The sequence below is a fragment of the Bubalus kerabau genome, chromosome 22, assembly GCF_029407905.1.
Source record: "Bubalus kerabau isolate K-KA32 ecotype Philippines breed swamp buffalo chromosome 22, PCC_UOA_SB_1v2, whole genome shotgun sequence".
NCBI lineage: Eukaryota > Metazoa > Chordata > Mammalia > Artiodactyla > Bovidae > Bubalus > Bubalus kerabau.
This window is the reverse complement of record NC_073645.1, coordinates 34,942,612-34,958,840: the sequence shown is the minus strand read 5'-3', so window position 1 is coordinate 34,958,840 and position 16,229 is coordinate 34,942,612. Positions and strand designations below refer to the sequence as shown.

The 16,229-nt window shown below is 38.2% G+C and overlaps 1 protein-coding gene across 16 annotated transcripts in view; it reads left to right on the top strand.

The window, feature by feature from the left end:
• GPAM (glycerol-3-phosphate acyltransferase, mitochondrial) overlaps positions 1-16,229 on the top strand; it is a 67,367-nt gene that overhangs the window by 37,459 nt on the left and 13,679 nt on the right. For all 16 annotated transcript variants that reach the window (XR_008707231.1, XM_055560704.1, XM_055560702.1 and 13 more), the window contains 6 exons: positions 6,768-6,864; positions 7,492-7,628; positions 9,919-10,018; positions 10,330-10,542; positions 12,273-12,386; positions 13,500-13,585. Coding sequence is in view for 15 of the 16 variants with exons in the window: in XM_055560704.1 (XP_055416679.1) it covers positions 6,768-6,864; positions 7,492-7,628; positions 9,919-10,018; positions 10,330-10,542; positions 12,273-12,386; positions 13,500-13,585 (747 nt within the window). In the remaining variant the exon portion in view is untranslated. The remainder of the gene's footprint in view (positions 1-6,767; positions 6,865-7,491; positions 7,629-9,918; positions 10,019-10,329; positions 10,543-12,272; positions 12,387-13,499; positions 13,586-16,229) is intronic.

Here is a 16,229-nt window from a genome sequence, read left to right as displayed (position 1 = left end):
TTACTGCCGCTGCCTTCTATACCTGTTGTGAGTTAGGTTTCACATGCTCGTGTCTTTTTATTTTCTTTTAGTTTCATCGAGGTATAACTGAAAGACAGCACTGTGTAGGTTGAAAGTATACAGCATAATGACTTGACTCACATCCCTTATGAAAACCACAATGAGTTTACTGAGTGTTTCTCATCTCATATTGATACAAAATTAAAGATAGAGAATGAAATTTTTTTTTCCTTGTGATGCGAACTCTTAGGATTTACTCTCAACAATTTTCATATATAACACACAGCGGTGTTAATTTATATTATTGTGTTGTATATTATATCCCTAGTACTTATTTATCTTATAGGTGGAAGTTTGTATCTTTTGACTGCCTTCATCCAATTCCTACCCCTGCCCCTACCCCACCCCACCACCTTTGGTAACTACAAACCTGACCGCTTTTTCTGAGTTTGCTTGGAAGTACAATTGATCTACCACACCATACTAGCTCCTGTTACACAACATTAGTAGTTCAGTATTTCTGTACATTTCAAAATGATACCACTATAAGTTTAGTTATGAGTTGCCAACACACAAAGATACTACATTATTGACTAAATTCCCCACACTGTACATTTCATACTTGTGACTCATTTATTCTACAACTGAAGCTTGTAGCTCTTAATCTCCCTCACCTATTTCTTACCTCCCCACCTGCCTCTCCTTTAGCAACCACCTGTTTTTTTCTGTATCTGTCTTGTTATGTTTATAATTTCGTCTTGATTTTTAGTTTCCACATGTAAGTGAAATCATACAGTATTTGTCTTTCTCTGTCTGACTTTTTTCACTTAGCATAAGTCCAGCCATATTGTCACAAATGGCAAGATTTCATTCTTTTTTATGGCTGAGTAATAATCCATTGCACATTTTTGAGTGTGTGTACATACCACATCTTGTTTATCCATTCATCTATTGATGGGCACTTAGGTTGCTTCCACATCTTGGCTATTATAAATAGTGCTGCAGTGAATATAAGGGTGTATATATGGCTTCTAATTAGTGTTTTCATTTTCTTCGGATAAACATCCAGTAGTGAGATTGCTGGATTATGATAGTTCTATTTTTCATTTTTTGAGAAATCTCCATATTGTCTTCCATAGTGGCTGCCCCAATTTAAATTCCCACCAGCCACGTACAGGGGTTCCTTTTTCTCTACATTCTCTCCAACACTTGTTGTTATTTATTGTCTTTTTGATAACAGCCATTCTGACGGGTGAGGTGATAACTCATTATAGTTTTGATTTGTATACTCCCAATGATTTGTGCTGTTGAGCATCTATTCATCTGCCTGTTGGCCATCTGTGTATATTTGGAAAAATGTCTATTCAGATCCTCTGCCCACTTTGTAATTGGATTGTTTTTTGTTGTTATTGTCTTGTTTGAGTTTTTTGTATATTTAGGTGTTAACCCCTTATCAGATATATCTTTTGCAATTATCTTCTCCCATTAATAGGTGGCCTTTTTGTTTTGTTGAGAGTTTTTTCACGCTGAAAAAGCTTTTTTATTTGATGCAATCCTATTTCTTTATTTTTGCTTTTGTTTCCCTTGCCTGAAGAGACATATCCAAAAAAAAATTACTGACTGATTGCAAAGTGAATATTGCTTATGTTTTCTTCTAGAAGTTTTATGGTTTCAGGTCTTAGATTTCAGTCTTTAATCCATTTTGAATTTATTTTTGAGCGTAGTGTGAGAGAGTAGTCCAGTTTGATTTTTTGCATGTAGTTGTCCAGTTTCCCAGCACCGTTCAGAGACTCTTTTCCCTGTTGTACATCCTTGCCTCCATTGTCACCAATTCGTTGCCCATACAAGTGTGAGTTTCTTTCTGGGTTCTCTGTTCCATTGATCTGTGCATCTGTTTTTGTGCCAGTACATGCTGTCTGTCTTGATTACTGCAACTTTGGGGGATAGTTTGAAATCGGGGAGTGTGATGCTTCCACTTTCGTTTTTCTTAAGATTGTTTTGGCTATTTCAGATGTGTTTCCATACAAATTTTAGACTTATTTATTCTAGTTCTGTGAAAAATGCCTTTGGCATTTTGATAGGGATTGCATTGACTCTCTAGATTGCCTTGGATATATGGTCATTTTAACAATATTAGTTCTTTTAGTCCATGAACACAGTATATCTTTCCATCTACTTGTGTCATATTCAGTTTCTTTCATGAATGTCTTACATATTTCCAAGTGTGGTATTATACTTGTTTAGTTAGATTTATTTTTAGGTATTTTATTCTTTCTGATGCATTTGTGAATGAGATTGTTTGCTTAATTTTCATTCAAATAGTCTGTTGTTAGTGTATAGAAATGCACCTGATTTCTGTATATTAATTTTGTATTCTGCAGCTTTACCAAATTCATCGAAGAGTTCTGGTAGTTTTTAGATGGCTTTAGGATTTCCCTAGTGTCTTTGTCATCTGCATACAGTAATGGTTTCGCTTCTTCCTTTTCATTTTTTGTTGTTATTCACTTGCTCGGTCTTGTCTGACTCTTCATGACCCCATGGACTAGAGCACGCAGGCTTCCCTGTCCTTCACTATCTCCCAGAGTTTGTTCAAGCTGTCTATTGAGCCCATGATGCCATGCAACCATCTCATCCTCTCTCACCCCTTCTGCTCCTGCCCTCGATCTTTCCTAGCATCAGGGCTTCTACCATTGAGTTGGCTCCTCACATCAGGTGGCCAAAGTATTGGAGCTTCAACTTCAGCATCAGTCCTTCCAATGAGTTTTCGGGGTTGATTTCCTTTAGGATTGACAGGTTTGATCTCCTGGCAGTCCAAGGGACTCTCAAAAATCTTCTCCAGCATCACAGTTTGAAAGCATCAGTTCTTTAGCGCTCAGCCTTCTTTATGGTCCAACTCTCACATCCATACATGACTACTGGAAAAACCATATATTTGACTATATGTATCTTTGTTGGCAAAGTGATATCTCTGCTTTTTAATATGTTGTCTAGGTTTGTCATAACTTTTCTTCCAAGGACCAAGCATCTTTTAATTTCATGGCTGTAGTCACCATCTGCAGTGATTTTGGAGCCCAAGAAAATTAAGTCCGTCACTGTTTCCATTGTTTCCCCATCTATTTGCCATGAAGTGTTGGGCCCAGATGCCATGATCTTTGTTTTCTGATTGTTGAGTTTTAATCCAGCTTTTTCACTCTCCTCTTTCACTTTCATCAAGAGGCTCTTTAATTCCTCTTCACTTTCTGCCATAAGGATGGTATCTTCTGCATATCTTGAGGTTATTGATATTTCTCCCAGCAATCTTGATTTCAGCTTGTGCTTCATCCAGCCTGGCATTTCACATGAGGTACTCTGCATATAAATTAAATAAGCAAAATGAAAGTATATAGCCTTGACGTACTCCTTTCCCAGTTTGGAATCAGTCTGTTGTTCCATCTCCTTTTCTAACTGTTGCTTCTTGACCTGCATACAGATTTCTCAGGAGTCAGGTAAGGTAGTCTGGTATTCCCATCTCTTGAAGAATTTTCCACAGTTTGCTATGATCCACACAGTCAAAGGCTTAATGTAGTCAATGAAGCAGAAGAAGATATTTTTCTGGAATTCTCTTACTTTTTCTATGATACAGTGGATGTTGGCAATTTGATCTCTGTTTCCTCTGCTTCTGGGCTTCTCTGGTAGCTCAGATGGTAAAGAATCCTCCTGCAATGCAGGAGACTGAGGTACAATCCCTGGGTCAGGAAGATCACCTGGAGAAGGGAATGGCCATCCACTCTAGTATTCTTGCCTCGAGAATTCCATGGACAGAGGTCCCTGTCGGGCTATAGTCCATGGGGTCACAAAGAGTCAGATATGACTGAGTGACTTTCACTTTCCTCTGCCTTTTCTACATCCAGCTTGAACGTCTGAAAGTTCTCGGTTCACATACTGTTGAAGCCTTGCTTGAAGAATATTGAGCATTACTTTACTAGCGTGTGAGATGAGTGTAGTTGTTCTGTAGTTTGAGCATTCTTTGGCATTGCCTTTCTTTGGGAGGGAATGAAAACTGACCTTTTCCAGTCCTGGGGCCACTGCTGAGTTTTCCAAATTTGCTGGCATATTGGATGCAGCAATTTCACAGCATCATCTTTGAGGATTTGAAATAGCTCAGCTGGAATTCCATCACCTTCACTAGTTTTGTTCATAGTGGTGCTTCCTAAGGCCCACTTGACTTTGCATTCCGGGGTGTCTGGCTCTAGGTAAGAGATCACACCATTGTGGTTATCTGGGTCATGAGGATCATTTTTGTATAGTTCTTCTGTGTATTCTTGCCATCACTTCTTAATATCTTCTGCTTCTGTTAGGTCCATACCATTTCTGTCCTTTATTGAGCCCATCTTTGCATGAAATGTTCCCCTGGTATCTAATTTTCTTGAAGAGATCTATAGTCTTTCCCATTCTGTTGTTTTCCTCTATTTTTTTCTTTGCATTGATCACTGAGGAAGGCTTTCTTATCTCTCCTTGCTATTCTTTGAAACACTGCATTCAGATGGGTATATCTTTCCTTTTCTCCTTTGCCTTTATCTTCTCTTCTTTTCACAGCTATTTGTAAGGCCTCGTCAGACAACCATTTTGCCTTTTTGCATTTCTTTTTCTTGGAGATGGTCTTGATCACTAACTCCTGTACAATGTCACGAGACTCCATCCTTAGTTCTTCAGACACTCTATCAGATATAATCCCTTAAATCTATTTCTCACTTCCACTGTATCATCGTAAGGGATTTGATTTAAGTCATACCTGAATGATCTAGTGGTTTTCCCGGCTTTCTTCAATTTAAGTGTGAATTTGGCAATAAGGCGTTCATGATCTGAGCCACAGTCAGCTCCTGGTCTAGTTCACTGATTACTAAAATGTCGATGTTCACTCTTGCCATCTCCTGTTTGACCACTTGCAATTTACCTTGACTCATGGAACTAACATTCCAGGTTCCTATGTAGTGTTTTCTTTACAGCATCAGACTTTACTTCCACCACCAGCCACACCCACAGGTGGGTGTTGTTTTTGCCTTGACTCAGCCTCTTCATTCTTTCTGCAGCTGTTTCTCCACTCTTCTCCTGTAGCATATTGGGCACCTACTGACCTGGGGAGTTCATCTCTCAATGTCACATCTTTTTGCCTTTTGATACTGTTCATTGACTAGATGGACCTTTGTCAGCAAAGTGATGTTTCTTCTTTTTAATATGCTGTCTATGTTGGTCATAGCTTTTCTTCCAAGGAGCAAGCATCTTTTAATTTCATGACTGCAGTCACCATCTGCAGTGATTTTGGAGCCCAAGAAAATGAAGTCTGTCACTGTTTTGATTGTTTTCCCATCTATTTGCCATAAAGTGATGGGACCAGATGCTGTGATCTTCGTTTTTTGATTGTTGAGTTTTAAGCCAGCTTTTTCACTCTCTTCTTCCACCTTCATCAAGAGGCTGTCTTCACTTTGGATTTCTTTCATACGTTTTTCTTTTCTGATTGCCATGGCCAGGACTTTCAATACTTTGTTGAATTAAAGTGGCAGGAAAGTGCATTCTGTTATGTTCCTGATCTTAGAGAAAACGCTTTCAGCTTTTCACCGTTGAGTCTGATGTAAGCCATGGGCTTGTCACTTATGGCCTTTCTTATGTTTAGGTATGTTCCCTCTGTATTCACTTTGTTGAAAGTTTTTAATTATAAATGCATGGTGGATTTTGTCAGGAGCTTTTTCTGCATCTGTTTAGATGATCATATATTTTTTTAAAATTTTCAATTTGTTAATGTGATGTATCACATTAATTTTACAGATGTTGAATCATTCTTGCATCCTGGGGTAAATTCTGCTTTTCATGGTATATGATGCTTTTAATGTACTGTATTGTTGAATTGGTTTGCTAATATTTTGTTGTGGATTTTTGCATCTCGTTCATCAGTGATACTGGCCTGTGATTTTCTTTTTTTGTGATGTCTTTGGTGTTGCTATCAGGGTGATGCTGCCCTCTTAGGATGGGCAGAATCAGAAGTGTTCCTTCCTCTGCAATTTTTTGGCATGGTTTGAGAAAGATTTGTGTTAACTCTTCTACAAATGTTTGGCAGAATTCACCTGTTGAAGCCACCTGGTCCTGGACTTTTGTTTGCTGGAATTTTTTTTTTTTATTACTGACTGTGTTTCATTACTGGTAGTTGGTCTGTTCATATTTTCTATTTCTTCCTGGTTCAGTCTTGGGAGATTGTACATTTCTAGAAGTTTGTCCATTTCTTCTAGGTTGTCCATTTCAGTATTTGGATATAATTGTTTGTAGTGATCTCATATGACCTTTGTATTTCTGTAGTGTTGATTGTAACTTCTCCTTTTTCATTTCTAATTTTATTTATTTGAGCCCACCCTCTTTTTTTCTTGATGAATCTTCACATACTTATGTCTTAAGGGGAGTGATTTGTATTCAGTAATGGGATCACTCTGCTCACCTAACTATTTGCTTGACTGTAGCTTCTGAAGTATAAATTATGCAAGTAGAGTAAAAAATAAGATTTTAGTACATGATAAATGGATGCTTCTATGAGTAGTATGTATGTAAAATCAGTTCCTTAAGTCCACAACTCAGATGTCCCCGTTCACATATATACACACACATGTGCTCACAACATGAAGTCAGTTACGATCACTCTTAGGTTTTAGGTTCAAAAGTTTAGGTAGATAGCTGTCAAACTATGTATGTGTATATATATAAATATGTGTATACATTTAAAAACTTTTTAAACTTCCTTTCAGACTGACTGGATGGGTGCTGCTGAAACTGTTCAACAGCTTCTTTTGGAATATTCAGATTCACAAGGGTCAACTTGAGATGGTTAAAGCTGCAACTGAGGCAAGAATTATGTGAATCTATCATTCTTTTCTCTCCACATTTTGCAGAGTGATTTTGGAATTTTGGGGGAATGTTTTTTTGTATACTCTTGTGCAGTCCCACACATTTGCAAGTTTTCCCCCAAGTGAGATAACTACAGTAGCTTTGTATTTGGGGGGACAAGTGGTGTAAAGAAGGATCTATCACCAATATGCAGGATTCCTTCTGTAAGTTACCTTGCAATAATTCTGAAAATCAGATAGAACAATCCTTATTTTATGAATGAGGAAATAAAGGCACATATAGATTAAGAAACTGTCCCAAGTTATGGCCAGCAGGTCATTTCTCTAGAATTTCAAACCAAACCAACCTTGTATCCAAAACCTACATTCTTTTTATATAATTAGGGCTTCCTCTCAGAAGATATATGATGGAGTCACCTTGAATTCTTGATTGCTCTCTTTCTTCCCTGATTATTTTTCATTGTTGCAGTTGTTTTTAGCTAGATAATATATAATTGAAATGTTAATTGCCATTCTTATTTACTGAAAAATGTTTTTACAGAATGAGTCACTAATTAGCTAGTGTTTGAATTTGTAATTCAATTTTCCGTTTTAATTTTAAATTTGGCATTTTTCCTTTTGCTAGATGAATTTGCCGCTTATATTTCTGCCAGTTCATAGATCACACATTGACTATCTCCTGCTCACTTTCATTCTCTTCTGCCATAACATCAAAGCGCCGTACATTGCTTCAGGCAATAATCTCAACATCCCCATCTTCAGGTAAGATCACCTTATTTTGAAAGTTAAGGTATAAAGATTATGTTTTGAATTTTTATTTTTCTATTATAACTTTAGATACATTTTATTGTAATGAGGACATTAGGATTTTTAGCTTTGTTTTAAAAGAATGCATGTTGTGGGAAATTTGAAAAGTGCAAAAAAGACTGAGCAACTAACACTTATATCAATTCTGACTGTGTTAGTTCAGACAAAAGATGATGAAGGCTTAAAGAAAGGTATAATAGTTCTCTCAGAGAAGCGGTCATAGATCTGAGAAGTGTTTAGTCTCAAACTTCGGAGCACAAAGCATCACTCAGGTCAGCTGTGTGAGGAATAGAGACCGAGAGGAGGATGAGTGTGAGAGTGACCTGAGGGGAGCAGGCTGGCGGGTCGTGCAGGCAGGGCCTCACAAGGGGGCGGTCACTGCTTTGCATGCCAGGGAGTCTGATCCTCAGCCTCACAGTCCAAGGAGTTCCTTCCTAATTCCTCGGTTCAGAGTTCGGTAGCTAATCTGACTCACATGAGTGAAGAGAAGCCATTCATATGTGCAGTCAGCCGATACTTGCCCACATGTTCTCCAGGCAAGGGTGAATAAGACACATAGTCCTTGCTTTCAAATAGTTCATATAAAACAGTGGGGAATATAGACAAACAGCTAACTGTAATCCACTGTGATATGATGCTACAGACTTTTCCAAGTGTCATGCTTTTCCAAGGATCAGAATATCTATGCTTTTCCTCATGGATACCTCTTCCTAGTATCGAGGAACCTGGAAAGTTGAATTAGAAAGTCATCAAAAAATATGTCTTTTTTGAAAGAGAGCTTCCCTGATAACTAGTTGGTAAAGAATCCTCTTGCAATGCAGGAGACCCCAGTTCAATTCCTGCGTTGGGAAAATCTGCTGGAGAAAGGATAGACTACCTACTCCGGTATTTTTGGGCTTCCCTTGTGGCTCAGCTGGTCAAGAATCTGCCTGAAATGCGGGAGACCTGGGTTCAATCCCTGGGTTGGGAAGATCCTCTGGAGAAAGGAAAGGCTACCCACTCCATTATTCTGGGCTAGAGAATTCCATGGACTGTATAGTCCATGGGGTTACAAAGAGTTGGACATGATTGAGCGACTTTCACTTTCACTTTTTCCAAAAAGTGTTTAGGCATAGACTGAGCATGAAGAGGGCTGTTTCATCTGGGCTCTAGAGAAGCCTTGCCCATAATAGTTTGCCTCTTCTATAATCAGAACAATTTATGTACTCATTCCCAGTATGTTGGATTGGTTCTCAAGGTGGATCTCTGGGAATTGCCTAATAAACACTGATAATTTCTTCCCTTTTCATGACCTCTGTGCCAGTTAGCTTATTATTCCTTCAGCTATGACAGACTCTAAATAATCTGGCCTATTTATCTGCAGTGTTCTTTTGTTACATGTCAGTCTGTACAGTCACAAAGCACTTTTCAGGATGGGTTATTTTTGTGAATGGTTCATCTCCTTAAGAATTTGTTCTGCAAAGTTTAACTTTCAGAGAGTTAAGTTAACTTTCAAAGACATTAAGTTCCAGGGGTATCTTACTGTCCTCCTTATGCTGACTATAGAAGGTGCCAAAACTGTGTATTAATATTTACATTAATGTCACACTATTTGAACAGAGAAGGAGGCTCTGAGATTGGAAAGGTTGACAAGTATTGGAAAAATTCTGCCTCCTATCAAAATAATTCATCAGTTTTGTAGGCAGAGACATGGGGTTATAAGAATTGTTTGTTCTATGTGTGCGTAAATGAAGAAAATTTTTATTTCATGCTTTGGGAGGATGGTTATGCTTGATTCCAGTTTGATAAACTTATCCTTATCTCACTGGGATACTCTCTAAGAAATAACTTATTTGAGAAAATTTCCCCAAAGGAGCTTTTTTAATATCACATTCATCTTGAAGTGAATGTGCCATAGGAAAATTTGGGGATGTCTAAAGATCAGTGTCTTGAGACCCTGGACAGGGTTTTAAAATTGAGCAGTATTTTATAATCCTCTTAAAATCTGTACCAGCACCTTTGCAGGGTAATATATCATGGAAACTTCTTTTGGCCTATAACAGATGTAACAGAGCTTCATTATACACAGCAACATTCTGAAAGCTAATCCATAATGTAAATGACAGAAATGTGTCAACTATATGGGTAATGTCCAGATTTTCATAATCAGCAGCTCAAACAACACCTGTGGCTTATATCCACACTGGAACTTGAGTCTTCTTTTTACGTTTTTTTTTTAAAAATTAATGCATTCTTAAATTTATAGTACTTTGATCCATAAGCTTGGAGGCTTTTTCATACGACGGAGGCTAGATGAGACACCAGATGGACGAAAAGATATTCTCTATAGAGCTTTACTCCATGGGGTATGTGTAATCTCTAATTATCCTTAAAGTTATTATGGTAGTGATTATAGTAGAAGAAAGAGAGACTTGATTGAGATTTTTAAAAAACAGTTGTCTGAGTAATTATTTCAATGATTATTGCTTGGGTATGAGTTTGCTGATTACTTTTTGTTATCATCAAAATATAACATTGGAGATGCTCTTTTGCTATTATTTGTGTAAAATATTTTGTCTGTAGTGAAGTTTTAAGGGTTTTTTGTTTTTAAGATTTGACTTTACTTAGCTTATTCTGAGTTCATGAGTTCATGTTTTCCTTTCTTCTTATATGCCAGCATATAGTTGAGCTACTTCGACAGCAGCAGTTCTTGGAGATTTTTCTGGAAGGCACACGCTCAAGAAGTGGAAAAATCTCCTGTGCTCGGGCAGGACTTTTGTCAGTTGTGGTAGATACTCTGTCCACCAATACCATCCCAGACATCTTGATAATACCTGTTGGGATCTCTTACGATCGTATTATTGAGGGTCATTACAATGGCGAACAACTGGTAAGAAGACCACCTGCACAAAAGTCATTTTTGCTTTTTTAGCCTTCTGCTTTTAGACAAGTGCTTTTAGAATTAGTTGAGAATATTCTTGGTACTCTCTAATTTTATTACACATGGTAGGCTGGGCTTTCATCTCCTATTGCAGCCTGATTGGTAGTGCTAACGTGTCTTCCTGCATTTGGAGGAATTGCCATGATTAGATTAATCAATGCTGGCCTTAGTCATAGAGTTGGGAAATGAAAGAATACTTGATAGAGAGTTACCATCTTTGCCCTGGGAAGGGTATATGTGGCTTCGTGTAGTCAGAGCTTATTGCTTATGTGTAGAGTTTTAAGTTAAACCTGAAGAATTGATAGGATCATGTTGGCAAAGAAGCTACAAGTTAATTTGAAAAGTGTCAGCAATTTTTTTCGTTGAACTTTCTGTTGAACAATTACAAAAGAATGCATCCATCATACGCATGTAGCTTGAATTAGCACAAAGTGAACACACCTACATAATTGCACTGAGGTCGAGGACTCTAGAAACCCCCCTTATCCCTTTTCTCATTGCTGTCCCCTCGTGGGTAGCCGGTTATCTTTACTTCTTACAGAATAGATTGACTTGCCTGTTTTTGATCATTATATAAATGGAATTATGTAGTGTGTGGACTTTTTGTCTCTGGTTTCCTTGCTCAAGCAACAACTTACTACAGATAGTTAGAATTTGTTCATTGTCATAGCTGTGTAATATTGCAGTGTATGAATATACAATTTGTCTATTCTACTGTTGAAAAAAAAAGTTTGGTTTCCTGGTTTTGGCTGTGATCATTCTTAAACCTTCCTCTTGATGACCATATATATGCATTTTGTTGAGTGTGTACCTAGGAGTGGAATTGATAGATCATAAAGCATAGGTACATTCAGTTTTGTAGTTGCTGCCAGTTTTCCAGAATGGTTTTACCAACTTACTGTTCCTCCCAGCAGTTTGCAAGTTCCAGAGGGGTTTAGTTTTGTTCTTATTTAGTGTGAAAGTCCTGGTCATGGTACTTATGTCAAGCTTATTGCTCAAAATATACTAAAAACTCAAGGACTCCTAATAAAAAATAAAGTGATAGACCTGGATAATTATCTGTATCTCTCTTGTGAGACCCCCTCCTTGTGTTGCCTGTGTGCATCCTGAATGTATGCTCCCTCACCCTGATGGGGTCTCATGATGTCCTATTTGAGTCCTGTGTCTATTCTACAGCTGTCATTGTGCCTTATGCATGTTAAATATTCAGGAAACACTGAATGCACTCTGGGGCTGAATTTGGTGTTTGATTGCTTAATGTTATGAATTTGGACCATCATGATCATCAGATCACAATAAGGTGGTCTCTTTGATTTTATCTGAGAATGTAGAACAGATTTTCAGGCCATTATGTCATCTTATCCTTCAGTAGTTTGCAATTGTATTTTTGTGAATGATGTAAACAATGCATTAAAAGAAGTTGTGTTAAATGTTTCCTTTTTCATTGGCCAAATTACCTTCGCAATAATATCATTACATCTTTTAGCATCTTTGAGTGCTCAACATTTTCTGACAGGTCTCAGCAAATGGATAGGTATTTTCCTCCTTCATTCATTATTTTTCCAGATAAACCTTCAGTTTCCATAAAAAAATTCATAAACTTTATCTTTGGATAATAATATTTGCATATTTGTTAGCTTTGTTGCTTACCATACTATTCTTTCAAAATTGCAAACTAGGGAAAACCCAAGAAGAATGAGAGCCTCTGGAGCATAGCAAGAGGCGTTATCAGAATGTTACGAAAAAACTACGGATGTGTCAGAGTGGATTTTGCACAACCATTTTCCTTAAAGGTGAGTGTCTGTTGAGCTGAAGCTGTGTGGAAGTATCGGTCTAGCTCAGTGTCGGAAGATCTGGGCTCCAGACCAGCCTCTGATGCCTCTTCTCCATGTGAGTTAGGGCCTCAGTTTCTTCTCTTGTAGAACAAGAGTCAGACATGAGTAGTATTTCCTGAATTTTTCCACCAAAATATGCCTGTTGACAAAGGAGACTAAATGTCTGTCTTTGGGAAACACCAGTTTCATAATTTTTTGCTGTCTTTTATAATTCATGAGAATTTTGCATATTGCTTTACATATATTAATATTTTATATGTTATGTTTTAAAATTGTCCTTTAGGAGACATTTTTAAAAACATGTCTCACAGCTGGGTAACACTGATGGTCCAGGGTGATGCTCTGTTCCACTGGGTGGAGTCTAATACCCACATATTCAGAGGAAGAGTGCCATCCTCATGGAGAAGCCTGGGGCTGCTGGATCTCTGAGGTCCTGCAGTTTTAAATTCTTAAGATTTTCAAATTGGTAAAGGAGAAAGAAGGATGGGGAGTTGGGAACCCAAAGATAAGGCACAGAGGTCCTGCCTCTCCTTCTGTTCCACTTCTTGGTTTTATTTTAAGGAAGTCTAACTGCTAGGCTATATGCTTTCTGGTTAAGGACCTTGTCATTTCTTACCACTTTTTTTTTTTTTTAATGCTGCAGAGCTTCTCTTGTTTTTGCTTTTGAATTGAGATTCTTTGAATATAATATGACCTTCGGGTTGTCAGATTTCCTTTAAAAGGGTATAGTTGGTCAATTATCACTGTTAATAATATTGGGAATGCCAACTAATTTCATGAAGATGTGAGAAAAGTTAAATTTTGCCCTTAATTTTTAAATGATTTTGCTTAAGCGTCATCCTGTCTTTGGAGCTTCAGTTCTTTGATTTCATGCTTAACAACATTCTATGAGTCATTCTGCACTTCTGAAGATAGTTTAGGCTAATAGAAAGTACTTCTCATGTTATAGATCAATAGTATGGCTCATTTTATTAACAACTCACTTTTAACTTTTTGAAGATGAAATTATATTTTATATATGTTTATGGAAGTGAGACAGTGGGAGTAAATGACTGTGTTTTATTTTTCCAGGAATATTTAGAAAGCCAAAGTCAGAAACCTGTTTCTGCTCCACTTTCTTTGGAGCAAGCATTGTTGCCAGCTATACTTCCCTCAAGGTAAGATTTATCACCAGATGGTCAATACCAAAATCAGATTGATTATATTCTTTGCAGCTAAAGATGGAGAAACTCTATACTGTCAGCAAAAACAAGACTGGGAACTGACTGTGGCTCAGATCATGAATTCCTTATTGCCAAATTCAGACTTAACAAAAGTAGGGAAAACCACTAGACCATTCAGGTATGACCTAAATCAAAATTCTTACCATGATAAAGTGGAAGTGAGAAATAGATTCAAGGGATTAGATCTGATAGAGTGCCTGATAAACTATGGACGGAGGTTCTTGACATTGTAGAGGAGACAGGGATCAAGACCATCCCCAAGAAAAAGAAGTGCAAAAAAGCAAGATGGCTGTCTGAGGAGGCCTTACAAATAGCTGTGCAAAGAAGAGAAGTGAAAAGGAAAGATATACCCATTTGAATGTAGAGTTCCAAAGAATAGCAAGGAGAGATAAGAAAGCCTTCCTCAGTGATCAATGCAAAGAAATAGAGGAAAACAATAGAATGGGAAAAACTAGAGATCTCTTCAAGAAAATTAGAGATACCAAGGGAACATTTCATGCAAAGATGGGCACAATAAAGGACAGAAATGGTATGGACCTGACAGAAGCAGAAGATATTAAGAAGAGGTGGCAAGAGTACACAGAAGAACTGTACAAAAAAGATCTTCACGACCCAGATAATCACAATGGTGTGATCACTGACCTAGAGCCAGATATTCTGGAATGTAATGTCAAGTGGGCCTTATGAAGCATCACTACGAACAAAGCTAGTGGAGGTGATGGAATTCCAGTTGAGCTATTTCAAATCCTCAAAGATGATGCTGTAAAAGTGATGCACCCAATATGCCAGCAAATTTGGAAAACAGCAGTGGCCCCAGGAGTGGAAAAGGTCAGTTTTCATTCCAATCCCAAAGAAAGGCAATGCCAAAGAATGCTCAAACTACCGCACAACTGCAGTCATCTCACACGCTAGTAAAGTAATGCTCAAAATTCTCCAAGCCAGGCTTCAACAGTACATGAACTGTGAACTTCCAGACGTTCAAGCTGGATTTAGAAAAGGCAGGTGAACCAGAGATCAAATTGCCAACATCCGCTGGATCATGGAAGAAGCAGGAGAGTTCCAGAAAAACATCTATTTCTGCTTTATTGACTATGCCAAAGCCTTTGACTGTGTGGATCACCCCAAACTATGGAAAATTCTGAAAGAGATGGGAATATCAGACCACCTGACCTGCCTCTTGAGAAATCTGTATGCAGATCAGGAAGCAACAGTTGGAACTGGACATGGAACAACAGACTGGTTCCAAATAGGGAAAGGAGTACATTAAGGCTGTATATTGTCACCCTGCTTATTTATCTTATATACAGAGTACATCATGAGAAACACTGGGCTAGATGAAGCACAAGCTGGAATCAAGATTGCCGTGAGAAATATCAATAAGCTCAAATATGCAGATGACACCACCCTTATGGCAGAAAGTGAGGAAGAACTAAAGAGCCTCTTGATGAAAGTGAAAGTAGAGAGTGAAAAAGTTGGCTTAAACTCAACATTCAGAAAACTAAGATCATGGCATTTGGTCCCATCACTTCATGGCAGATAGATGGGGAAACAGTGGACACAGTGGCAGATTTTATTTTTTGGGGCTCCAAAATCGCTGCAGATGGTGATTGCAGCCATGAAATTAAAAGATGCTTACTCCTTGGAAGAAAAGTCATGACCAACCTAGACAGCATATTGAAAAGCAGAGACATTACTTTGCCAACAAAGGTCCTTTTAGTCAAGGCTATGGTTTTTCCAGTGGTCATGTATGGATGTGAGAGTTGGACTATAAAGAAAGCTGAGCGCCGAAGAATTGATGCTTTTGAACTGTGGTGTTGGAGAAGACTCTTGAGAGTCCCTTGGACTGGAAGGAGATCCAACCAGTCCATCCTAAAGGAGATCAGTTATTGGAAGGACTGATGTTGAAGCTGAAACTCCATTGCTTTGGCCACCTGATGCGAAGAACTGACTCATTTGAAAAGACCCCGATGCTGGGAAAGATTGAAGGTGGGAGAAGAAGGGGATGACAGAGGATAAGATGGTTGGATGGCGTCACTGACTCAATGAACATGAGTTTGAGTAAACTCCGGGAGTTGGTGATGGACAGGGAGGCCTGGCACACTGCAGTCCATGGGGTTGCAAAGAATCAGACGTGACTTAGCAACTGAATTGAACTGAACTGAAGATTTATGCAAGTTCTTTATCCTGAGTATCTGTTATTTCTTATATTGGACTTCCCAGGTGGTGCCAGTAGTAAAGAGACTGCCTGCCAATGCAGGAGACATAAGAGATACTGGTTTGATCCCTGGGTCAGGAAAATCCCCTGGAAAAGGGCACGGCAACCCACTCCTGTATTCTTGCCTGGAGAATCCCATGGACAGAGGAGGCTGCAAAGTCCATAAGGTTGCAAAGAAGTCAGACATGACTGAAATGACTCAGCACACACAGATTTCTTATATTGCATGGAAAAAATTGGTTAACTTTGTTAAGGACATTTATATTCTTGTTTTTACTTCCTCACTTGAGTAATTTTTCTCTTGGTCTAGTAAAGGATCTTGAAATAATGTTTTTGTGTATTAGTTTGAAGGTTTTTGATTAT